Source organism: Lissotriton helveticus, chromosome 7 (assembly GCF_964261635.1).
Source record: "Lissotriton helveticus chromosome 7, aLisHel1.1, whole genome shotgun sequence".
Classification (NCBI taxonomy): Eukaryota; Metazoa; Chordata; class Amphibia; order Caudata; family Salamandridae; genus Lissotriton; species Lissotriton helveticus.
Genome location: NC_136068.1, coordinates 1,514,727,961 through 1,514,755,584, shown reverse-complemented (window position 1 = coordinate 1,514,755,584; position 27,624 = coordinate 1,514,727,961). Strand labels below are relative to the sequence as shown.

Sequence of the window (27,624 nt, the reverse complement as noted above, 5' to 3'; positions counted from 1 at the left end):
GTTCAGGGGGGTTCTAATCGCGGTCTGGCAGGCGCGCCGCGTGCTGTGTGCTGTTGCTGGATCAGACGCTTGCCCAGCAGGTAGCTTTAAACTACTTTTCATTTCAGTTTTGCCTTTAGAAATTAACTTAATGTGGATTAAAATTGAATTTCCGGGATCTCTCACTGCGAGGTCCTTATCAGTTACAGTATACAGCAACATTGCAAAAGAGCATTCTGTATTTGATTTTCTTGAAGCGAGTGGAAAGCGTGGCAGTGTGTGAGTTTATTGGGTCCTGTGACGTGTAGCAAACAATCACCGCTGAGAGACACAAGCGGCCTTTTCCACCGCAGTGATTGATTGTAGTGGAGCACAGCTGTCAGAATGTCCTGTTCCATCGAGTCCAATTTGGTGATGGCTGCCGCATTCTTACACACATCATTTGAGGATACACGTGAAATGTTATGTGGACAGTGTTTGGCGAGTAAGCTCTCATTCTGTCATTAAGCCTGTGCTCTGCCTTCACCGGTTTAACAGTGTGAAAATACAAGCTGTCCGAAACCAAATGACTCTTTCCAAATGTTTACCGAAGGCTAGAACATACGTGTTATTAATGCTACTTATAATGCATTCATTTCTTGTGTCAAACAAGTGCTGGTGCGTGAATCAACCCTATTTTTTCGTCTTTGTTCATTTATGTGTCCCATGATGCACAGAACAGAGAAGCAATGAACATAATGTAAATCTCAAGGGAAATGCAAAATATACCTTAAATATTTAACTTAATCTTCTGTGCACTGCATGTGATGGTAGTGTCTATGCCCAACCGTGGGGAAAAGCACCTGCCGCACATCTGGTTGCCTCCCTCGCTCGCTCTTCTCTTGCGCCTCAAGGCCTTCAAGTATGCCCGACAAGCCAGCGCTGGTGTATATAGATATTTGCAAAGAGTGAAACAGTAGGCAGAGCACAACGGAGCTTGGAGTTACAATTCGGGATCATTTACAGTAAAGTAGGATGTATGCACATGGTCAAACCTATTGTATAGTAATGTACTTCTCTCTGAAAAGGTAGCTCCTTTACGTTTTGCTTAATTGTTGTAGAAACTCAGATGTTGATCGAAATGTATATTGTTGTGGAAACCTAGATGAGAAGGCTTCCGTCAGTGTGATTTTTTTTTCACTTCCTGGCACTGCTGCATGCCACGCACTGCTGCACGCCATGCACTGCTGCACGCCTCACAACACCGCCGCACGCCTCACACCACTGTCGCACGCCTTTCACCACCACCACTAACTCAGGGACACCACCACATCACTCTGGGACACCACCACATCACTCTGGGACACCACCACATCACTCAGCCCAACCACACGATCACTCAGCACCACAACAGCATCACTCAGCACCACAACAGCACTGCCCTTGCTTGCTACCAACAAGCATTGCCATAGCCAATAGGACTCGCATTAGGAAAGTGTAAGCTATTGGCTTTTTTTTGTTTGCAAAGCTCATTACTTAATAGTGTTCCTCCTATAAACGCTTTCAAAGAGAGTGGCAAGCGCATTTGACTGCACGTCTATGGCACGATTACACAACATTCATTTGGCTTTTAATGGGGATAGCGGTTCTTTCTTGCACGATTGTGCGTTTGCGAGGATGGTGGCCTCTGGCTGCAGCCTTCCGCCCCTCCCTTTGCCCAACAAGGATGGCCGTGGAGGGGAGCAATTGACAAGGCCTCATTCCCCTCCCAATAATCAACGCTTGCGACCCTTGGCGCCAGATGGAAGCCACATCTGTTGCAATGTTGATCTATCTATCCCCCTCCCTCTATCTATCGCCCTCCCTCTATCTGTCTATCGCACCACCACAGCATCACTCAGGGGCACCACAGCATCACTAAGGGGCACCACAACATCCATCACTCAGGGGCACCACAATATCACTATGCGCTACCACAGCATCACTGAACCCCACAGCATCACTTGTTGCCACCACATCACTCAGCGCAACCACAGCATCAATCTGTGCAACCATTCAACAACAACTGGTTCAAATATGTTCTCTCAATGTTTCAAGCTTTATTACAAATGTCACAAAAAGATGTTCATATTTCACTTCTGTTCTTGGATTTTCGTCACAATAAAATACACTGAACATAATCTTCACAAAAGTTATTTACAAAAGTTTAAGCTATTGCCATTATAAATTACAATAACTTTTATTTAAGTATTAATTATTTAAAAAAATTAAAAGCCATTGTTATTTGGAATATCAATACCTCTAAGTCACGTAAATACAAAGCATGTTGCATTACAAATGCTATAGGTGTCACATTTGCAAAAGTTAAAAGTATTGCCATTGTAAATGACAAAGCTATTAATTTCGCTATTTTCAAAACCAACACATAGATAAAAAAATTGTCATTTACAATACCAATAGCTCAAACTTTTCTAATGAGAGACCTATTGCATTGCAAATGCTTGTTTTCTTTCTAACTGCTTTCTGACCTATGGTGCCTTCTCTCTTATATAACATGTGCTGTTCCAAATTATGTTTTATTTATAATTTTGAAGTATTTCTACTATGGTCTCATTTTTTCTTGTTGTGATGAATTTATTACATTCTTGAAAAAGACATAGGCATGCAAGCCATCTCAAGGGGCGAAACACCTGTTGGCTGATCTAGTAGAATTTGTTAAGTTATGGTTTCATTGTGATTAAAAAAACAACTATCAGTATTTAAATTCAGTTACTTCCCTTATTTATGGAAATGTATGTTAGTTGCAGTGGTTTACACATTCAGCACATAATAATAAGTAAACTTGTGCCAAATAATATCCCCAATACTAAGCTTTACAGTGGTGCCTGAAGGCTTAAAGTCTGCAAGCAGAAATCCAGAGGAAGATTTACTAATACTTTAGGCTGGGTTTGCATCACAAAAGTGGCACAAACAGGTGCAAAATGTAGAACTGGGATTTGCCATGTAAAGTAATGCAAAGTAGTTCACTGCGCTACTTTGCAATACAGGGGCATCCCATGGAGGTATGTGGGCGTTTCCCTCAACCACCTATGGTATTTGACACAAAGCCCTATCTACTAACAGTTGTAAACAGGGCATTGTCCCAAACAAACAATGCCTCTTTGAGGCTGGCGTTAACTTGGAGAATGGTTATTACTTCAAACTTTGCAAGTGTGTATTAAACTATGTCTAAGGATATCATTTTGTAGTGAAGGATACCCTTTCATCAGTGGCGGGCTGTGCTTTTACCAGGGAGGGGGTGATTGGGGCACAAACGCAAACATCAACACTCACACACTCATACATTCACACACATATGCATACACACACACATCCATTCACATCACTCACTCCCACATATTCATGCCCAAACATTAACAATAAAATCATACTTACCTGCGCAGCTCTACCTCAGAGATCCCAGGAGGATCTGCACTGATGCCAATGAGAGAAGACAGCAGTCCTTCACTCGTCACAAAGTGGGATGGGGTCATTAAGACTGCTGACTTCACACCACTCTGTGAGGAGGTGTCAGTGATTGACACTTGGCCCTGGGCACTTCAGGGCTTAGAACTGAAGAGCCCTAGTCCGACGCAATCAGTGACGATGCCCCTCATCACGAGGGGGCGGGCCTTGAGGTGCTTTGAAGGCTGAAGAGATCCCGCCCACAGGAGCTGTGACTTCTTCAACGCAGCAAAGTTCAGCTCAGGCATTCAGGAGCCTGTGCATTTAGCGCATGTCTACTCCTAGCTGCCTGACCTGATAGTACAGTGTGTCTGTCATACTGACCTGTGCTCAGCCTGACAGAAACTCTTTATGGTGGCCAAAAGGTAAAGGGGTGTGGCCCCTGAGCCCATTAGAAGGGCCATGATTGCCTTTCAGTAGAAAACCAATTTTAGATATCACGCAGTTACCTTTACACCATAGTGCCATGGTTTGTGTGTGATGCCGGGCAGCATTTTTATGTGTCAGAGTTGGAAATGACAGCATCAGAAGCACATCTTATCGGATACAGTGCTGCCCTGCTCTCTCCTCCTAATGCAGAGTAGCAACTTTGGTTACCACACTGCATTGTGTTAAAATGTAGTGAATCTGCCCACCAGTGTTCACCAATATGATGCCTTACTGTTGCCCGTAAGACCTTTGAAGTAGTTCTCCAACCGGTAGACTATTCCCAAGACCAAAGAAAGGAAGACACCTATTTACCATCCCAGTGGACTGAATCTCAGCTACAGGCCAGCTCCCCATTTCACGCAGGGATCAGTAAGGTAGACATGCCTTCTGCCTTGCTCTGAGAGCTGAGATTGCACCAGGAAGTCCTGAAGAGCAGTGAGCATGTCCTATGCTGTTTTTTTTCTTTCATTATGTTATCATAAAATGCTCAGTGGGGTAATACACCTGGTGCAGAACTGTGTGCAACCTGCAGGTCACCTGAAGCATCTTTTCAAGACCTTACCTGGCACGTCCCTTGGTCGGTTGCTAGTTGATGAGGTTTTCAAGGACTGTACTGAACGGAGTCCAACTTTTGGGCAGATTTTGTTCTCTCCGAGGAAGACATATGTATGCCGTTGAATGGATCTGCATGCGATTTGTGGCTCCTGATCTGCTACTGCCACCACCGCCACCAGGTACTTCATGTCATCGAGCAGACGTTGCAAAGAACTGTACCCATAGCGGGCGAGATCCAGTGGGTAGCCATGAGTGCTGTGAAAAAGTCTGCGGAATTCTCCAAAACTTAGTCCTTCTGGAGCCTGGAGCACGACCACAAGAACCTCTGATTCCAGGATATGGTCCATGGTCCATCTGAAAAAAACTGAGAGGATATCTTCTATAAAAATTGGATATGTTGAGGGAATTTGAATCTTGAACAACAAATCAACACCAAAAATGACTGTTAGCTGTACACAGGGCATCACTCTCTTGCTTCTCGGACCCTAGCCTCCCCTTCTGGTGACAGGGTTTCAGTGTCCTTGCAGTGAGTCCCTGGCCTCCACCACCACTACCACTGCCTGCCCTGTTCTAGTGATAAACAGAAAGCTTTAGGTCTCAGAGCTGCTAGTTCTCAGCATTACTGTCTCTGCTCCTATCCTGCCCCTGTCCTCAGTAGCGTAACACTGGCCACCCGGTGGTGCAGAAGGGACGAGGTCCAGCAGGACCTCCTCCGCCCCTCGCAGTGCAGGGGGGAGAGGGACGAGGTCCAGCTGGCCCTCGAGGCACTATGCACGGGCTGCGTGCCCTTAGCCTGAGAGCTCCTGACTGGGCCCGGAGCATTGGGGGCCCCCTTGATGTACTATGTTGAGGGGGGGCTACGTTTCTTTACACCACTGCCTGTCCTGAGGTAAGAAAAAGATGGTTTTAGTGACCTTGTGATGTGCACGGCAACGCACCCTACATAAGCCCTGCACCGGTTGCATACTGATACCAGAGGACTTCAGACTCCAGCCGATAACAATAAAACCGTAATGTCAGCATTCTTGTGACTCATCCATATGACGCGCTGACATGCACTAGGAGCAATGAAGCTCGACAGGGCCTGAAAACATATATCAATATTATGACGGGTGTATTCTGTACTGTGTAACCCGATAATCCTAGGACGGGGTGAACAGGCCCGGTTCTAGCAGGGGGGCCGGGTGGGCCAGGCCCACCCAAACATGACCCTTGGCCCACCCAATCACGACAGAAGAGGCCATGGAGAAAGCACCTGTTAAGTGCTTCCTAGATCTCAAGATCGGAATGTTGTAATGTTTTCACTATCTTCTAAACTGAAATTGGGCGGTGTGTTTTGGGTGTAGAGGTTTAAGTGGGAGAGCCCCAGCGGCGAGTTAAGGCTCTGGCTTGGCACTGTAGGCCATGCAAGTGTCAAGCCTTGAAAATATTTGCTAAGTAAAACATAAAAAAAACACATTTGATACAGTCACTTCTAAAAAAAAAATTTATTTCTTTAACACATGGAATCTTTGACATGAATATGTCAGAAAATGGCACTGCACTGAGAAGTACTTATAAACATGAGCTTAGAGTCATTCCTACCCCCCGGCCTCACTCTGGTGACAGTGCTGATAGCGAACAAACAGGCAAGAACGTTTTTCTGTGGACCCTGTATGTGGGCCAGATATTATAGGCAACATTAGTCTATTAAATCAAACACATTAGGTTGTGGTATAGTTGATTTTCTGATTCATGTATTTGAACGTGCTTTCATGCACAAATATGAAGAGAAACCTGTTTTGGTGACATAAAATATTTGCCCAAGATCACACAGTTTGAGTGGGGAAGCTGCAGTTTATCCAGGTTTATGTTTTCACTTTGTATAAATCAGCCACTAAATGGCAATCTATTTGTCTCTCCTTTTTATGTATGCTTTTTACCTCTAGGTGCAGTTTTCTGCAGTTTTTATTCAGTGCGAACTCCACCTACAAGTATCAAAGTGCTTTATATGAACACCAGTTACATTACACAAGTTCACATTCATTTATAGTATGCACTGGTGACATACCAAGAATCACAGGATGTTGAGCCACAGCCTAGACTTGAACCTAGCTTGTTGAGCTACAAAGTTAGAAGCTCTCACTGTAATACCACATCCTGGGTAAATTGAGGGTGGTAGAACATACATTCTCGGCTTGTTATGGGCTCGAAGTTCCAAGAGCACCTCAAGCTGACCCAGAGCCAGTCTTCAGACACAAGCGCAGATAAGGCTTTTAGTGGGTACCCCGTTTCTAGTTGGGAGAGTTCGGACAGAGATGTACCTGCCAATGATGCGACAGGTACAGTGACACGAGGGTCAACGCCTGTGAACAGCCTTCTGCACCTCAATTATGGTTTGTGTGGGGGTTCTGAGAGAGTTTATGTATTTTAGCTTCAGTAAGATCCACACAGTAGTATACTATAGGAAGGGACATGCATTATACTATTCAGATAGTAGCAGTGAACGCCTCATTGGATGAGTAGCCACCAGGGTGAGAGAATCATAAATGTCGCCCAAGAATTAATGTGGAATTACAATGCCTAATACAGTAGGGGCCTGATTCACAAATATAAATGTACACTTTTATGTAAGTTTAATTTTTTTTGTATTCACAAAATATTTTGACTACAGAGATGCTGCAGTCAAGATGGAGAGCTCTGGACATGAAAAGATAGGACAGGCCTAACTTTTTATGTGTGAAGTATCTACCATGAGTGCAGATTCTCTACAGCCGTAAACATTTGTAAAATTAAATGTAGTTTATGAATACCAAAAATAGTAAACTTACACAAAGGTTTAAGTGCACATGTTTAATTCAGGCACGAAGAGTGTCTGTCTGTTTTCTTCCAGATGCTCAGGTGTAGTAAATAACTGTGCTATCTCAAGGAAGAGATTGTGTTGACCTGAATTTGTTCTCACCGGTATAGCAGGGTTACAAATGTGACCATTTCATATACTGATATCTTCTTACAGTACACTGCACATTCTCAGGCTATAGTCAATGCCACTGGAACATTGCAATGTTATGGCTGTGGTGTTTTCCACAAAAGTATGGATTTGCCTCGTTTGCCACAAATGCTCCTAGCTCAAAGGGATCAAAAGTTACCAAAAATGCTGCAATTACATGTTGTAGTGCAGTTGAAGACCCTTTGCAAAGGTTGACTGTTCACCTTTCAGTTGCTTATTGCTATACTTGAGTGTTTAACTTGTATTAATGAGGTGCAACCTAGGCCCAAACAGTGTTAACAAGTGTAAAACAAATGACAAAATAATGAAGTATTGCCATCACAAAATGTCGCTGTATTACACCACATAATTAGCCTTTTCTTGCTGCATAATTTTGTCAACACTGCTGCAAAATTTGGTCCTCCCATACTACATAAATTCAGTGGCCCTGGTGATGCTCTGTGCATATCACATCTACTAGCGCTGATCATAATTCATTTCAATAGAGGGCTACCTCGTATTATGCAATGTGGGATGATATACAAGCAGTGGCATTAATGAGAATTATCCAGACCTACCTCAGAACTAATTCATCCTAGCCAAGACCCTTTGGCTCATTCTTGCCTGCAAACTCATCATCACAGCTGAAGTCCACGCCATAAGTGCCTTATGCTTTCACGTACCCAAAAGGAACCATCGATCCGCCGACCTCGCTATGGCAGAGATGCCACACATCCGTAGAACCAGAGAAGGCAGAACAGCCTTCTCCTATGTCTCAGCAAATACATGGAACGAGCTCTCAGTCAACATCGGACGCTCCCCCACTCTAGACACCTTCAGGAAGAACCTAAAGACCTGGTTTTCTGACTGATCCTGAGCTACACTCTCCCCCCACCCCAGCGCAATGAGACCCTCAAGGTGAGTAGCATGCTTTATAAACTCCCTGATAGATTGATTGATTCTGAAGATGCTGAGTCAGGTTTTCAAATGGATCCCAGTAAACATCCCGAAAATCATCACCCACACTATTGCCGCCAGCGACTACAAGAGCACTCCCTACACTGGGATGAATATGCATCTCATTGGGAGGCTGCAGGACATCCAGAACTCACCAGCCAGAATCCCTCCCAATGTCCCACCGAAACACACATCTCAACTCAAGGAGCTACAATGGCTACCCTAACCCAAACAAGCAAATTTCAAACTCCTCTTTCAAACTTTTAAGGCACTCTGGCCCAGCACCCCTCAACAATATCATCTGCTTTCACAAACCTTCAGGACACCTGAGTTCGGCAGCACTCCTACTTGCTCACAACCCAAGTAAATGGAAAACCAGATCCTGAAGTTGAGCCTTCTCCTACATTGCTCTTAAATTATGTGCCATTAACATCCGAGCCTCCTCTCTTGAATTCCACAGGAAGCTGAAGACCTGGCTTATCGAGTAACAACAATAGGCCCTAGGTTTGGCTAATCTCACACCTGCTCGGCACCAGGATACCCTCCTGGGTGAGAGTGTGCTTATCAAACCAACATAAAAAATGAACAATTGATGGACGGAATGGTGAGCAATGTTAAACATTTCATTTCCAGTACAGAGATCTGGGCCTAAATATGTCGTTTTTTTTGCTTAACATGCTATTCCAGTTTGGACCCAGCCATATGCAAATCAGTCTTGACACTGTTCCCCATGGGAATAGTCCAGCCTGAACAACCAGGCCAAGTCCTCCGTGGACCAGAAAAAAGCATCCTAGGACCGTTTTCGGGGTATCACCAAACAATCAACAAAAACTATGGATACTGGGGGTGAGTGTTTGACATTGTATAGCGATCGGTCCATCAATGGTTCTTTTTTTGCATTTGTCACTCCAAGTGGGACGGGGATTCCCAGACGTAATTCCTGTGCTCTCCATGCCACTAGATTCAGGCTATCCTGGCTGATGACGAGTGATACCCCGAAACTAGTCTTAGGATGATTGTTTTCGGTCCAGGGCGGACCTGGCTTGGCATTTCAGGCTGGACTGTTCCCATGGAGAGCAGAGTAGGGTGACCAGGCGTCCCCGTTTTGCCAGGACGGTCCCTGTTTTTAACTAGCCGTCCCAGCAAATTCCAAGAAATTTAGCTCATGTCCCCGTTTTTAAAGAGGGTCGACTGAAAACGGTGGGAGGTGTTTTTTTATGTTTTACAAAGCAGGGATAGTTCGCAGTTGTTTCAAGAAAGCAATTTAATTAACAGGCAAGCTACTGGGCTTAAAAATTGCAATGTATGTATGTTCTTATTGCCTGCTCTGTAATTCTGTGCTGAGGAGCGCTCTCATCGCTTGAAGTAAAACTGTAGTCCTTCTTTTATTTTTGTGAAATGTCCCGGTTTTTGGCTTTAAAATTCTGGTCACCCTAGAGCAGACCCAAGACTGATTTGCAAGTGACTGGGTCCATACTGAGTTGGCGTGGTGAGCAAAATAGAATGGATTTAGGCCCAGATCTCTGTACTGGGGGATGAGCGTTTGATATTGTTCAGCGTTCCATCCATCAATTGTTCTTTGAGCATTACAAACCAACATAGCATGACATGACATGATCTGACCGAGAGAAGTAAATGCAGTTTATCATTCTTACAGAAGGGGCTGCACAAGCATCTGCGGCCCCTCTGTAACCGAGGCACTCTGTCTAATACAGCCCCAAGGTTACCTGTTTGACTGCAATTACTGGTTTTTACAATTGTAAGGCATGAAAAACGCTCCTCTTTGTCAACAATACTGCTTTCTTTTTTCTGAATGTGCAGCTGTTTTTTTAAACTTTTGTATCAATGAAAGTACACTGCAAAAGAACAACCTGAAAATTAAGTTACAAAGTTCACAGCATGCAAATAAATAACTGTTGAGCAAATTGCAAGGTGTAAGTAGCCCGTTTTCCTAGTGTGAAATGTCAAGGCTTAGTTGTGGTAACAGGGGCCTCCTACTTAAACTACTATTACAATCTGCTTGGAATCCTGGTGCTTGTGCTGAAGCCTGGCCTGCTGGAAATTATAAGGGTTGGGGTTGTTGAGTATAGACAACAGTGCTTACTCTGAAATAACTTTCTAGATGCACTGAATTTATGTTTGGAAGATATGATGCAATCTTGGACTTGTAGGCTACCTCCAAAATTGACAAAAATTGGGACCACATTAGCCCACCCGAACATATCCTTGGCCCATCCAAATGAAAATTCCTGGAACCGGGCCTAGGGTGAAACCGTATGTGTATTTTTGAACATCATCCGGACAACATCCTTGCGGACAATGTTACTTGAAAGCCACACTGCTCTCTGGCTTCAAAACCCCTTATGTTTTACCTTGAAGTGTGGAAAGCGACATGCTGAAGAGGGGAACCGTAGAGTAGTAACACCCCAAGATAAAGTGCGGTGCCAGCTTTGTTGTCCAGGGTGGAACTAATCAAGGTGCTATTTGACCACCCGTCAAAATGTATCGCAGTGACTTGTACACTCGCATCTGCCATCTGCTGAGATGCGCCACTCACGAGTAACTTACGACAACTGCTAACCCAACGCCCCACCCATCCCTCGTCACTATATGGAGTCCCAATTAGGTTTGGCAATAGGCACATTTGTAATGGCAATAGGTTAAGTTAAAGTCATATTATAGTGTGATCTTGGCCAAAGTGCTTCAAGACACAGTGCCGAAGTACACATATCCGAAAAAACTGATGAGAAGCGGGGCGATTATCGGTATTAAATGCTGTATAACTTCCTGGACACCAACCGTGTAAGGTTACCCGTGCCTGTTTAGGGAGCGCCAGCAGGTGCCACATTGCTTGTACCTGCAGTAAAGCCCGCCCTGCCAGCCTCCCAGAGACCCAGCAAGCATCCTAACGGCTCCTCTATGCCTGCCTCTTTCAGAAGGACCGAACTCTGCCCTGCAGCATCCCTGTCTTAGACGAAGCGGGGTTGCAAAGGCATCTAAAAGCAGCAACAACGCATTGATAAATAGAGACACTCACCTGCGCAGCCTCCTGCCTTCGGTTCCCTGGGTTCCACTGACTGCTTGCTTCCTCACAACAACAGATGAAATGGTAACTCTTCGGAATTTCAGTTTCGATTCTTCCGTGTTTAGGTTTAAGAATGACACGGCGCCCTCGCGTGCTGATAGGCTGGGGACCAGCCCAATAGGGTGGGGTTTGTGACATAGCCACTGCCACAAAGCCGATTCGAAACCGTGGAGTCGGGTGTTTTCTTCTTAACAAATGATACTGATGATGTGTCATGCACGCACGCCTCGGTTTCGATGCGATTGTTATGAAGCGATCACAAATGTGACAGCTAAGAGACTCGCAGAGTATGAAAACCACATAACAAAACAATATAGTAACCTAACCGAGCATTCCCAAGCATGGCATAAAGTAACAATCAACAGACCAAACATACCAGGAGAGCATAACCCAGCAGAACTAAACGTAATAGGATTAAGAACACCATGGTGTAACATAAGGTGGACAACTGAGAAAAACAGCTGTTTTTTACCAGAGGGTTCTGAATTATGTAAAATAAACAAGAGTGAAACACGAGTTTTCTGCGATGTCACTCGCAACAAACACAAGGTGAAAAAGTCCCCTGTATTCTGAGTAACCCATCTGCAATTTTCGGTTATATATTACTTCTTCCAAATGCTTTCCCCTGCTCAAATAAGGAGTGAAGAGGCCGCCAAACACAACATGCCCTGCTCCATGTGCATGAGAAATATTTTATATATAAAAAATTAAAGCAAACATTGGCAGTGCCAATAGGCTTGGCTTATGGATGCACTGTCAAGCCTTACCGATACATCCAGTTACGTTAATGACTGCCTTCTCCCATCTGGGCTGCTGCTGGAGAATAACACCATACATTATCTAGGTATCTGAGACACTTTGATAGCATTACAATGGCATGTGTGCCCCTTAAAGTGCAAGCTCAGGCAGCTGAATAAATAAACAAGCTGTGTGGAGGGCAAACACTAGCTGTGTGGAGGGCAAACACTATTTTGTGAAAGCACACAACTTCTGCCCAATCAAAACATATACTTCCCCCCAAAATGTGGGCAGGGCCAAATCACCAGTTATGACTGCCACGGCTTTCGGGTGGCAGGACGGGCGCACCGGTGAGGAGGGGGTGTAGGCAAGTGCAGGGGGGCTAGGGTGCGCGCGGGTCACAATTAAAACAAATACATTCTTACCTTCCTGCCGGTTTCTGCACATCTCTGCTCCTGCTCTGGTCTTCCAGGAACATGAAGTACCAGGCATACAGGCTCCCCTGACCAATCACAATGCTGCAATACAGCGTTGTGATTGGTCTGAGCGCCATGACACGGCACTCAGCCAGGGGCTGTAGGGGTGGGCATGTTCTGCATTCAGGCTATAATGCAGCCTGCATGGAGAACATGGAAAGTGTGCATGACTGTTTTGGGTGGCCCAAAATAGCCGACCAGTCATTGCACACTTAGGATGGTTGTACCCTCCTCCCGTGCTCTTCGGCCCCTGGCCAACCCGCCCACTCATGCAAGCTGCCACAGCAGGAGGACAAAATAAAATAATACTAACAATACGTTATTATCATTTTATTTTGTACCTTTCTTTTCCTGCTTGAAGCCAGTGGGGCGAAACTCCTCTGCCTTACTGCCTTAGCGGAGGAGCCGCCACTGCAAAGCACCTCTCCTGGTGGTTCTCACATAGTTGTCTGGTGACTTCTGTGCTATCAAGCCAGTCCATAAAAAGTGTGTCGTGCCAAGGCTAAAGGGTGGCTTTTCGACTTATATATTACATTTGTAAATGCCATTTACATTACCTAATTAGTAAAATACTGGTGTGGACCTACGGCTGATTGTCCGCCTTTCCCGTTCCGTGCTGTGCCTAACATGAAGAGGAAGGCGGAGGGAGTGTGCAGGGAGGGCCCATAATACTCATCTGTCTAGTTCATCATTTCGCATTCATTTCCTCGGTTTGTCTTTTCTGACGCTTGTCTTGAAATTGGAGAAAATGAAAGTTACCTTAGTTTTAATTTAAATAGATGACTTATTAGTTATTAAAAAGCTTGAGACACAGACTTATTAAGTAGACTACTGATAACTTGCAGAAGTCAAATAACGTGCAATGAAAATAAATTACAAAAGTAATAGAAAACATTTTTTATTTAAAGTAATTCAAAAGAGCAACTGAAAATCCGAGACAGCCTAAACCTGTGTTTGTAAAATAAAAAACAGTTCCATTGTGCAACTTCAAAACAACATAAATATCCCCAGCACAGCAACACAAATTCAGTTTCCCACCACACACTGAGAATGCATTTTGACTCTCACTCCTAGTGTCACTGAGTTTGATATACGGCTTCCATACTGCCAAGGAGTGTAATGCGTACATTTACCATTAATCTCATTACTCAAAATCTCCCTTCCTCAGAGATGTTTTAAGGGAGGAGAGGTTAAAGGGATCTCTCTCGCTCTCTTTCTCTGAATCGTTCTTTACGTCGACCTCTCTCCCTACCTCTGCCAATCTTTGTCTCTGTCTCAATATACATATCTCTAACACATCACATTCTACCTTCTATCTCCACGTCTTTACTCACTTATCTGTCGGTCTATCATCTCTCTCCCTACCTGAAACTACCCGTTTGTAAAGCTCTATCAGTACTTTTCTTTCTACCTCCTTCCAGCTTACACTTAACCTTATATCTCTCTGTCTACCTTGACTCTTTCACTCTGCTTCTACCTTACCTTTTGCTACTCAACCTATATCTCGGCTTCTCTGTCTTGCTGTATACCTCACCTCTCTTTAGTCATAAGTGACTTACTCCCCACTCTTCTCTGTACCCCATTTCTATAGCTGCCACTTTCTCTGTCTCAATGTCATATTTCTCTCCGACCCTCTATGGTGCTATCTCTGCCTCACTAAACTTTCTGACTTCTGCCTCTCTTCACCTTACACACACTACCTCACCCTATTCTCTTTTTCTCACCCTCCACCTACCTCTACAACTTTGTGTGCCTACCTACGCTCTCTATCTGAACTTTCACTTTAACTCACTCCGTCTACCTCACTCCTCTCAAATTCACCTCTTTCCACCTCTTTCTCATGACACCATCTCTCTTTACCACTCTCTGTACCAACCTCTAAACTATACCTATCTACCCCTCTGACTACCTCATATGTCTCTCTACCTCACACGTCTATCTACTTCCCATTGCTATGTTTCAAGCTTCCGCTTTGCCTCTCTTTTTCATCTAGTTAACCTCTCTCAACAAATTGATCTCATTGCCTTACAATTGACCCCACTCTGTCTCTCTCATCTTTATATATCTCACTTTTTTTTATCAGTCTCTCACCTCTCTTTCTCCCCTCCACTCTATCCTCACTTTTCGCTCACCCATATTTCTCTCTATACCTCACGCCTCACTCACTGCATCATCTCTCATTATTCCATCTTTCTCTCACCATCTACCACTCAATTCGTGCCATCACCATGCTATCACCACCATACATCTAAACCACCTCTCTCTTTCTGCCTCTCTTCCCTGTACCACACCTCTTTACGTCTTGCCACCTCTCTTTCGTTTCCTCTACCTTTTGTCTAAAATTAAATCCCCTTCTCTCTCTCCTTTCCTCTATTCAGCTCACCATTTCTACCTCACCTATCTCTATCTTTCTCCTTTCTACATCTCTCTAGCTCAACTCTGTCTATACTTCGTCACTCTCTTCCTCATCTTCAACCCTCTTTCTCGTATCTTTTTTACTCTCTTTATCTGACTTATCTCTATATACCTCACTTCTCAATTTTCCACCCTGCTCTACTTCAGCACTCTCCCTATCTTGCATATTTGTCTTCTTCTCCATTCCTCTCATTCTCATCTCTCTACTTGTCTACCTCTACCTCTCTCTGCTTCTAGGTCAATCTAACTCATCTTAGCTTCTACCTTACCTCTCTGTTTATCTCACCCTTCTCCCCTTTATCTCCATTTCATTTTTGCCCTATCTCTATCTCACGATACTGCTCTACTTCTCAGTATGACTCAAAACGGATCTCTCTACCTGTCTTTCTCAATTAACCTCTTTTTCTTTCTATCCCTCTGTATCTTCCTTTCCAGCTACCTTACTTTTCTCTCTACACTTTATGGAGCCTGTTCACAAATGCAGTTTGAAAGTACTTACAGCAGTCCTACTTTGTATACTGCAAAATGTAATTGTAAATATTGCGGTTGGAGTTCTCCGGCTCGACCTCTCCTATCTTTTCTATACCAGGATCTAGAACTAGCCCCTACTGTCCTAATAAAACCGATGTGGCACAGCGGATAATCACAGTGACCAAGATAGGGAAGATCATCAAAAGTCCCCGGCAGACTGCACCCCCGGCCCAAATGGGCTACCACAGGCATTATTTAAACACCTCACTCCACAATGGGCGGGCTTTCTAACGTCAATGTTTAACTTCATTCTACAAAATGAACTATAGATTAATAGCACTGATGGGTGTTGAGTTAAAATATTTTTCAACTGTGTTATTGCATTGGAATCCTGGTCACACGACAAAGGAAGGCTCCCCTTGAATCAAACTGCCTTTTTAAGGGGCCAAGGCACTTTAACCAATCTTATGACCCTGAGCCTGATTAGGAATAGAGCAAAAGCAACTGGGACACCTCTTTATATGTGCTTTGTTGACTTTAAAGCAGCTTTAAAGTCAACAAAGCACTCGGGACAAACTATGGGCCAAACTCCCGCAATGGGGTATCCCACCCAATATCTTATGAGCAATTAGGTTGGTATACTCAGATACTTGGGTCGAGATCAAAATTGGAGATGGCTTGTGCGTATCAAAGAAGGTGCAAACAACATCTGGTTTAAAACAGGGCTGTGTTCTAGCCCAATGCTTTTTAACTAATTTTTTTCAGTTCTCTCTATAGAGCTCGAAGAACAGAAGGCTCATGCACCGAGCATTGGACGACAACAAATGTCGCATGTCCTCTATGCTGACAACCTGGTACTGTTTAGCAACACTCGAATAGGCCTTCAAAGGCTGCTTAGTTCTCTTGGAGCTTACACTGAAAAGAATGGCCTGGAAATAAATCCTTCGTAAACAAGTGTGATGGTATGTAATCGTTCTTCTAAGAAAAATCAAAAATGGATCATTAAGGGAAACAGAATTGACGAGGTTAAAATCTACGTATACCTTGGAATGTAGAGCTTTTAACAGGAATGTGATGCTATGAATAACACAGAAGAAGTGTTTATCTTGTTGAATGCTGCATTAGAATAGACGTGCCTTAGTAAGAGTTGCACGTGTAGAGAAATAAATTGTAATGCATTAACGTGAGTAGAATCTTGGCTGCAGAATCGAAAATGTAATGATGCTTTTATAATGATGTTGAACGTATTGCCTATCATGTAGAATTAGAAATGCATTTAAACGTGTAAAGGCCTGGGACATGCAGAAGCCAGTAGAAGCCTAGTTGTAATTCTTTAGCTAGCATTGATTAAAATCTTGAAAATGACTCTTGCTGGGAAGGGTGCTGAGAAAATATTGAATTGTAACTGTGAATGTGCACAAGGTTGCTTCTCACGTATTTCAGTTGCAGGTGCAAGGCCACAGAGCTTGTTAGGTAGAAAGATCCATTGTTTAGAAGTTAGACAGGTAGGAGTGAGGATGAGTAACTGCCAGAGGAATGTCCATCTGCAGCATTTGGTGGAGAAGGTGCCTGGGATCCAAGGACACCTCAACGGACGCTGGATGGAAGAATGCCATGCTGAAAAAATCAGAAAACCGACACCTGCCTAGAGGGGTGTGCCTCGGGGCGTACCAACGATTTGGGGAGTTTTGTATTAGGGAGAGTACCCGAGGGTGGAGAGCAGATTTTGGTTAGGAGGTTGCCAGGACAGGATGTAGGCAATCCTAGATAGCACTTGAAGGAACTTAGGGCAGAGTGGGGTGTAGGAAGGAGCATCTTAGAACGAGCTCAGTAGTTTAGGCTACGTACCTAAGAAACGTGAAAGTACTTCTTAGGGAGTCTTCACGGCTAACACCTTTACTCTTGTCTGAAGGGAATTGTTAAGTAGGGATGTCACCTTAGAGTTAGTGTAGGGACAAATTAACATTTTCCTTTTCTTTTTGTAAATGCAGTCCAGGCTTCAAGTAGGGACTAATATTGGATGCCTGATGTTTCTTGAACTAACATTGCTTTTTATTCTCAGTCGTCTGAGACTGCTTCGTAGAATTATGTTTGTATTAGTACCCGTTTACCTGTTCAACCTCTTGCTGAGGTGTTTGTATGTCCAATTATTTTTTGGTTTGTAATAAATTCTTAAACTTCAGTTTGTAGTCAGAGGTTCTTTAATTGGGATTTAATTGCTGATTTACAAAGCTGTTTTGATTATGAGTTTGGAAACCTCCCCTCTACACTTCTTAGCAGACAAAAAGGTTCAGTCGACCTGTTCGGGGATTCCGGAGAATTTATAAGGTAAAAACTCTAGATAAGAATCCCAGCTCCTTCAGTTGGTAGCAGAGTAGGATGGCTGTCTCTAGAGCGAGGGGAGATCTAGATTAGGATAAGAGTTTTCCAAGGCCCATAGAAATTAGGTGATGATTGCCCATTGGATTGTTAACGGAAGACAGCGTTTCATGGAAAGCGACGGAGAGTGACGTTGCGGCAAAAGCAGCAGTTTATGGGAGAGTGAGTATGAATAGGGTTTTACGTTGTTAGATTGCGGTGTTTGTGTTGTGTTGTGATGTCTTGCGGAGTTGGAATGCCTGTTGTATGAAACTGTATCAGGCTGTGAGCGCGCGCAGCCCGGGAAAATCTTAGGTTCAAGGAGTAGCTTAAATGGGTCGGGTGTACCGTACACCCAGAGTATTTGTCGACCATTGTTAAGGGGATCGTGAGGTACCATCGATCGCCCGCTGGACCGAGATTGGGGAAATGAGTGTGTGAGTGCGTGATTAACTGACGCTGGTCGTGGGTTGCTGAGTGTTTGTAACCTATCAGTTGAGGTGATTGTCCGGTCATTTCGTGGACAGACAGTTTCCAGTTCGATGACAATTACGAAACTATGGACGTATAGTCAGATTGTGGACCTACAGTCAGCAAAGTGATTGCTTGGTCGTAAATGGACATTCCAGTGTGTGATTGGGACGTATGCGTGAATGAGAGCTGAGTTGAAAAGGAGGGGAACTGCTATGAAGCGGAGGCAAGTGACGTCAGGAGGTGCCGCGCTGTGATAGGGCAGCTGGTGTAAAGCCGCGCTGGGATTGGTGGATTGTCATCAGGAAGTAGAGGAGCACTGCGAAAAGAGAAAAGTTGGTTTCATCATGAAATGTTTTAGAGTGTTGCGAGAAATGTTCAAAGAGAAAAGAAATTAGAATCCCGGGGGGAGCAGAGGCTCCACCCGAGTATACTCCAGCTCATTATATGGCTCCGAATGTAGGGTTGCATACTATAATGTGGCTTGAAAATTGGGCTAGGATGACTGACGGAAATGAAGAATTGCCTGTTCCCAGATACAGAACTTTTAGATTAGAAGTGTTATATCAGTTGAAATCGATTATGGCTTCTTTGCATCCTTTGGCTAGACCAACACAGTTTGAGGCACTGAATGCGTGAATTAGGGCGGCACACAAGAGAAACAGGGACAGGAGACAGGAAAGAGTAAAACGGTCAGTCAGAACATTTCAGGATGCCAGGTAGGATGCATTGGTGAAGAGATGGAGAGTACAAACTATAGAGGGGGACAGGTTGTATCCGCTGTTGGTAAAGACAGGGGACGGCAAGAAAAAGGATGCTGAAGAAGACGACAGTGACACAGATGATAGCTTGATAGAAAGGATGTTATCAGAGAGACCCCCTCCATACAATCCAGAGTCAGAAGGAGAGAAGTCAGCTCCAATGGAACGAGTTGGAGAACAACAAGTTCCACATAGTATGGAAGTAGTGGGAAAGCTCTCGATGGGGGAGATGTAGAATGGAGGAGGCATTAGTCCTCAGAGGTTGCCGGATGCCCTTAAGGTACCGGTTACCATTGCCGGTGAGAAATGGAATCCCATCACAGATGGGAATGGAAGGGAGCATCAGCGATGTAAGGAATAGTGTAGTGGGTGGGTTGAGCCAAATGCCAAGACCTGTGGAATCGAGTACTCCATTGCCGGCTACTGCAGATTCGTCCAGAGGACTGATAGATCTGAGGGGGCCAAGACCAAAATCTCTTGGCGAACTGAGGCCAGATTTGAGAACACAGGAGGCTGTCGAAGGGGCTCAGAGCGAGGGAGGATTGGGAACATGGGAGTGCGGACAACAGGACGGGTTTTAGAGAAGCACCTGAAGCGAATGGATGCTGAGAACAGGACAGTGCTTGCAGGGAGTTGAGTGGTGTATCTAGTAGAGGTACCCTGTCAGCAGCAGTTATAGCAAAAAGGCTGGACGTGATGCGACTAAAAGCAGAAGTGGATGAGGTAATTGAGGGAAATCTACCCTTAGAGAGAGTGGAACTCTATGAGCCAGATGAGCTGCTGTTTGTAGCGAAGGATGTGACTCACAAAGCGAGGTCAACACATGAGAAACTGACTGAATTGGCAAACAAATATGATGTGGCAAACAAATATGATGTGGACTTGTCCAGGACGAAAATGTTGCAGGGAAATCATAGGTTGCAATACACGGATCAAGATCTAGAGGAGAAGAGGGTAATTGGCTTAAAAACCCACATTAAAGAGCTGATAACAGGAATACGAGCCTGGAGCAGACTTGACAAATGGGAAGAATGGTGGTCAAAGAAAAAGAGTGTCAGAAGGAGTGTGGTAGAGACACCCAGTCCAGGAGGGGGAATGGCAGGAATTGGGGCATACCCTTTACGGGAAGTGGCCAATGGAGGATATGTGCATGTGTCTTGGAGTCGAGGAGATTTGGCAGCATTCACAAACGATTTTCCAAAATTGAGAGAGAACCCAGTTGAGTGGTACAAGCAGGTTGAGAGGTTTGTTAAGATCTCTAAGGTGTTGTGGATCGATTTGAACACCTTGTTCGACATTGTGGTTCTAGGAGATTTGTGGGTTGAATGGAAGGTTGCGATCGAGTGGCCCACTGCTGAATCAGACCGAGACATGGCCACAAACGGTCCATCGCCTTTGGTTATGAAAAAATATGAACAGGTGATCAAATGGCTAACATCTAAGGTATCCCCACAGGATGTTGACTGGGTGAAGATAGATCAGACGGTTCAGGAACCAAAGGAAACAGTGCATGAATATTACGAAAGACTATTGCAAGTCTTTAAGCAGTGCAGTGGGTTGGATGTAATGGATCCTATGGATAGGGGACAGTTTGTTTTGAAGTTTGTTTTGGGGTTGAGGGCCGATATCTGCCTTTTGATCCAGCAGCATTTGATTTGTTGGCAGAACAAGCCGTTGGATGAAATCTTGAGGTATGTTAGGTACTGTAGTGATGAAATAGACTAAAAAAATAAAAAGCTTAAGGACAAGCTGATGCTGGTCCAGATGCAGGCGGCGGACAAAGGTCAGGTACAGTCGGAAGGAGGTACACTGGGAAGGAAGCAGAATGGTCAGAACAAGACAAAGGGAAATACAGAAGAGTCCGGGCTGAGAGTAGACCTAGCCATGTTGAAAAGGACTACTGCCTGCCACCAGTGTCATCAGATTGGTCACAGGAGACGCGAGTGTCCTTTGAATCCTGCAAATCAGGTCCAGCAGGAGGAAGAGGTAGAGCAGGTACAGGTGCCTCAGGTGACAACGACTGTGTCAAAGCCAAAAACAGTCAAAGGGGGGACTTTGGCTCCGCAAGTGCAGGTTCCCCAGCCATCGAGGATCCCGTCAGGGACTCGGACTTACCAGCAGATGCCTCTTTTTGATGAGAGCGATGATTGTTACTAAGACCCGTTGGCATCACGGTGCCTGAGAGGGGAGGAAGACTGCATTCTTGGGGCAGTCTTGGAGGTAGACCAGAGGGGACCATTTGTGGAAGCGGATGTTGATGTTCACCCCACCACTTTTCTGGTTGATACTGGTGCTAGCCGTTCTACTGTGAGATCTGCAGTAGTCCCCAACCTACCCCTCTCGTGACAGACAATCCAAGTTGTAGGAGTTGCAAATAGGAAGATGACGAATACCTTGACAGAACCGATTCCTGTGAAAATTGTTTTGTGACAGACATCAGTTTTTGGTGTGCGATTCAAGTCCTGTTTGTTTACTAGGGAGGAATCTCCTGTGTAAGCTTAATTGTACCATCTATTGTACCACCAAAGGAGTGGAATTGCAAATGAATGATGATGATGCTACCTTTAAGGCAGCGAATCAGCATGTGTGTATAGAGATGTATCCTGTTTTGATAGTGGAGGAGCTTCCACTTGACTTGAGAGATTCAGTCTCGCAGGAAGTGTGGGACTTTAATGGAGTGGACATAGGATTGATCAAAGGAGTTGAACCAGTTAAGACTCAGGTTAAGCAGAATGCTGAATTCCCAATAACACCTCAATATAATTTGACTCCAGAAACAATTGCAGGGATAAAGCCTGTGATTGAGTCCATGATTAAGCAGGGAATTATGAAAGAGGTAATGGACAGTCCATGTAACTCGCCTATTATGGGATTGCAGAAACCGAGTGGGAAGTTCAGGATTGTACAGGACTTGCGCCGGATTAATAAAATCGTTTTTTTCCTGTTGTCCATTGGTACCGAATCCATCTGTGATACTGTTTCAGATTCCGTGTCAAGCTGAGTGGTTTACCGTGATTGATCTGTGTCAGGCTTTCTTTTCGATTCCTCTGCATGAAGAGAGACAATTTCTTTTTGCTTTTAAGCTGGAAAATCGTATCTTAACATGGTGTCGTATCCCTCAGGGGTACACAGAGAGTCCATTGATATTTAATCAGATCTTGAAGAAGAATCTTGAGAGTCTTGTACTGCCGCATAACTCTGTTCTCGTACAGTACATTGACAACCTCCTTGTAGCGTCAGAGAATGAAGATCCATGCAGGATCGATACCATTGCCTTACTGAATCATTTGGCAGAGAATGGACACAAGGAGTCGACAAACAAGTTACAGTACTATTTGAATGAGGTGCAGTACTTGGGTCACCGAATAGAAAAAGGCAAGAGGAAGGTGTCACCTGACAGGATAGAGGCGATCATGGGTATGATGGTGCCTTCCACTCAGAGAGAGGTTAGGATGTTCTTAGGGATGGTTGGCTACTGCCGACAGTGGATTGCCAACTTCTCCTTGAAGGCAAAGCCTTTGCAGAGACTGACGCACAAGGATGTGAGTGATCCGGTACCATGGGACAACGAATGTATGAAGGCTTTCCTTGAGTTGCGAGAGGACCTTTGTCGTGCTGTAGTGTAGTTCCTATCTTCCCAATAGGCTCTGCGCATTGGAATAATACCTACAGCAGTAAAGGCCTAGGCCAGACGTTAACTAGGTCTACTACTGTCGATACTAGACTTAATTTTTGGGTTTGCCAGCTAAGCTCAGAGTTCGCTAGAAACTTTCTCGAATGTTCAGGAAAGAATTACCTCCCCTGATTAGACAAGAAGGGATTTAGTTTCTGACAACCATAGAACATGACAACTTTGCTCTCCCCTAATCAAGAGTCAATCTCAAGAGTCGTGTGAGCACAAGGCAATTATTTTACTCAGTCAGTACGTGCATTCTTAGTCTCATCAGAATGTAGAGAAAAGGAAGAGACGGGCGTGTTCAATAAAAGATGTTATTTATTGATCAGTCTCTTTTCTCGTACAAGAGAAATGGATCGATATTATTGCAATACTTATAGTTAAGTAAAGTGCATACATTAGAAGCAATAGTATAAAATAATACTGTAAAAACATTGATATGGTTTCTGAGCCATATGATGTTTAAAATGATTAAAATATATTTACATACACATATACATTTGACTAAACGTACTCAACTGGTGTTTCTAAATACGCCTACCCCGTGTACCTGACCTAAGTCTAATGCGTGGGCGGGAATAGAAAGTTACAGTTTAAGTTAAGTTTGTTTTTGCCAAGTGAATAACTAAAGAATTCTCTGTGAGGGGTTATTCAGTTCTGTACCTGGAATTTAGGATGAATGAGGAATGGTATCTCTTTCTCTGCTCTCGATATTCCAGGCTGCCTGCGAGGGCTACCCGGAAGCGCCGGTGCTGGGTCTCTCGGCTTGAGATAGCAGCGCGCCTCTCAGCGCGTCAGGAAGGCGGGGCTGTTGCCGGCGGGGTCTGCTTCTGCTCTCGGCTTCGGCAAGTATGGCTGCTCCGTCTTGTCACCACGCGTGTGTTTGCATAGGGCAAGGTCGGCAATATTTATACCTTAAAGGTGCCGGGATTGACGTAAGGATGGACATAGGTACGTCAATAAAGATGTCATACGACTTGCTCGTTAGCACATTCTTTACTAAAGTTCTCTGTGAAATCAAAACAATGGCCGCACGGATTATCCAGGTTGTCATAGGTTTGATTTGTTATGAGAACGTCGTATGCCTTATCAGGGGCTGGAGGAATGTCGCTTGTCTAATTAGATCTCAAGCGTTATGACCTAATCAGATAACACGTTCCTGTGCCGTAGTGTGACTGCGTCAGATAACGGTATCTGCATCATGGGGGTTTTCTTGCCTCATGGGCTGACTGTTAGTTAACTAGCTAGGTAGTTTAACCAGAATAGGGTCAGGAATAGGGGGATCGATTCAGAACCTATAGAAATACACGACACCCACTCCACGCTAACTATGGTCATATCTACTAATCTATGCATAGTATAACATAGTACAACATACTATAGAGTATAGTGTATACCTTACCACCCCAAAATACATAAATGCATTTTGAAATTTTCAAATATACTGAAAAATTGCAGTCATATATTGTATGCACTTAAGCTATGAATTAAATGCAAAAGTAAGCACGCATTTTATGCATTATTGCTTGTTGGTATATGAGAAATACACATGAAATGGCTCTTAATATGGCTATACAGAAAGAAAAGTCGAAACCATTTCATCACATAATAAAATATTTGTGAACATACCAGCGGGCAGCTAAAGTCTATATAAAGTCTATAAAGTATCTAAAAATAGAAATCTTAGTTCTCTAGGAATAGTTTTCTTACTTTAAGCAGAAGATCAGTGTCCCGGGAAAAATATGTAGAAAAATATTTTAAGGGGCTTGCTGAAAAAAATTGCTGTCCGTGAACTGGAGTGAAATTGTTCATGTGACTTTATTTTTAAAGTTGAAGGCCGAATTCAGGGAACGCCGTGTGCGAGTTTACTCAAAAGTCTCTATTTCTGTTCCGGAGAGAACATCATATCATTCAGGCTTTCGAAAAAACTGTCAACAGCTTCATGGGAAAGTTCCTCTAAGTCGGAAATAGGGGTAACCATGCATTCGTGCGCATGATTGTCTCCATTGACATTCTGATTTGCATTGCTGACAGAAGGTCGTACCTGTTCGATGTTGCTTTCATCTTGAACTTCACTACTCTTCAATCGTAGTGGTGAAGATTCCAGGAATGCCGTCATCAGAATTGGCAGCCTTTGAGGGCAGCACAGTGCGTGAACCTTGGTAGGAACCAACAGTGTATCTGCATCCACCGGCGCATCCGATTGTAGCGTCAGACAGGTGTCTAACACGCATTCTTCTCCGCATAGCAGACACCTTAGTACAGGTAAAACACACCTTTGCCACATTGGTCGAAATGATAGAAACCAAGTCATGTTTAGGTCTCTAAGCCGGGAGAGTCCCAGGATTTTTGATATCCGGTCCCGGTATCCAATGGCTAGGATCGTATCTTCCATTGTCGCGAGAGTTTGATCTGTGACATGGGTTGCCATAACGAAAAATAAGGACTAGGAAAAGGATTCCTGCAATTAGTCCCAGGATCAGGGGAAGTCCGCCAAAAATCGAATGGACGAAATCTGGAAAAATACCCAGTATGGCTTTGAATGGTGTTAATGCCATCGAAAATACTGTCTTAAATACCTTTGAGACCCCAGTGGTATCAGAAATATTTAAGATTTCGCTCAGGATTTCCGCGAAATGTACGGGGGAATTAGTCGATAATAATGTATGTATCTCTGCAGTCGTCCTTGCGACTTGTAGATCATACGTTTCTTTTGATGACGTGAGCCTTGTAGGCGTCTGAAGAAGCACTGTTTTCATTCTGCTTAAAGTATCTATTCGAATAGAAGTAATTTTCAAACCGGGCCATGCCCTTGCCTCCCTGTCTGGAAAGGAGCTGGGGAATAAAGAACGTCCACAGCACTTGACCTTCGCCGTCGTAGTGACGAGATAAGGAGTCCCGGGCATAAGACTACAACATCTGCGGTCTACAATAAGAATGTAACTCCCATTATAGAGTCTTTGAAAGAATGGTTCTATTTCAGTTGCAGGTGCGCCTTGCTGGTGACATGAAAGGTTGTATGAATTCCCTTCACAGGCTCCGTGCAAACTAATACCGTTACACAGAAGCGTGCCGCTTAGTGACATAGCACAATTGTTGCCACTAAGAAACACTTTCTGTCCTTTGTTACTGACACATGCATGTGAATAGGGCAGGTTCCAAGTTGTTTTAAGGTACCCCTTTCCCAATTTCTCGTACATGCCAGCCTGTATATATTTTTGGCAGTATTGAAACCTGAAGGTTGAGATTGGAATATTTATGATTCCGTGTATTATCCATTCACTGACAGGTCGTTCTGACATTGTCATTGGTAATCTTTCTAGTTTTTCAATGCTCAAGATTGTATAATCGGCACCCTTTTGCGCCATACCGATTTGTCTATCAGTAAGGTTAAAGATTTGGAATAGTGACGTTGTGTTGATTAAACGCCAAGGCACATAGCCTGAACGCAGATTTTGTAACGTCCAGCCAAGCTGTACAATAGAACGCAATTGTGACTGACCGTGTTGTAATAACAGTAAGTCTTGCGATAATATATCGATTGCTGAAGACACAATGCTGTCCAAAGAAAAAATTCTGGAGGACAGAGTCATTAACCCATTGTCCACTACAGAAAGTGATTTTTCCAAATTAATACGGTCAATTTCCCGTATTCTCTCTGCTGTTTCAATTTGAGTAACCTTCCAGGCCTCATTGTATGCTGCATATACAGAGGCTGCTATGAAACGCTTTTGACGCTGTTTGCGTGGTCCCAGTATGAAATCACGCAAGTCAGCACCATCAGTAAGTAAAGTTAGGTGTTGCTTAATTTCAGGCAGTGTGGAAGTCTGTAGCCATTGAAGGCATAATTTGCCCACACTGTAGGTTGTTATTATCCCTGGGTGATGTCTTTGAGGATATCTAGGGTCTGGCCTGGTCATTTTGAAACCCTGTGTTTAATTCAGGAATCTATCTTGACAGTGATTTGTATCTGTGGGCCAGATTAACCATTGTTTCCAATCAGGATGTGTTCTGTTTTGGTTAAGTATATGGTTTATGTCTATTTCTTCATCTGTATCAGAGTTATTGCTAAACATTGTTGGCTTTGGAATAGACGGGTTATTTAAATCTTTGATTTTGGCTAAGCCAAGACAGGTGGTTTGTTGAACAGTGTCATTTAAAAATATCATTTGTTCTGGGATCATGCAGGCTCTAAACAAAGCTTCTAAACCCTGTACTTGCCATTCTTTTGTACCCCAAACACTTTTCAAATCAACATTTTTGTCCCAATAATCAAATCCAAAAGTATTCATTTTTTCAAAGAACGAATCAGAATAAATCAATTTTGTGTTGGTTATCATGGTTTTCATCCCTGTCTTGTTTGACAATTTGTAATAAAATGTTTCAGCATTAGTTATGTTAAAACCTGAAAAATATGAATATTTGTCATAAACGGTTCTAGAGCTCCCTTTTGGAGGTGTAGCACAATGTTCCCATTGATTATAATTTAAAACATTTCTAGGTTGTGCAGATTTATGCAAGAAATGGTTACCATAATGGTTATAGCAATACATACTATCATAATTTGTAGAACCCTGCAAATAATCATGTTTTGTAAATTTAGCAGACATTACTAAGTCAGACATCATATTATTTATACTTTCAAAGTCCCAATCATCAGCAAATGAGTTTGGTTTTGCAAAATCACTCAAGGAGATCTTGATTTGGTGTGGATATTTCAGGATCTCGACCGGACAATAAATTTCATAGTCAGTGTTGTCCCAGGCTACCCCACCAGGTATTGGAATTGCTGTGAAGTTGGC

General features: G+C 43.8%; 1 protein-coding gene across 1 annotated transcript in view; it reads right to left on the bottom strand.

The window, feature by feature from the left end:
- Positions 1 to 11,514, bottom strand: part of LOC144770439 (uncharacterized) — a 226,810-nt gene extending 215,296 nt beyond the window's left edge. Inside the window, exons 1-2 of the mRNA XM_078654957.1 lie at positions 11,409 to 11,514; positions 4,454 to 4,810 (exon numbers count right to left, since the gene is read on the bottom strand). Coding sequence (XP_078511083.1) covers positions 4,454 to 4,793 — 340 coding nt within the window. The 5' untranslated portion in view covers positions 4,794 to 4,810; positions 11,409 to 11,514. The remainder of the gene's footprint in view (positions 1 to 4,453; positions 4,811 to 11,408) is intronic.
- Between the last annotated feature and the right edge of the window lie 16,110 nt (positions 11,515 to 27,624).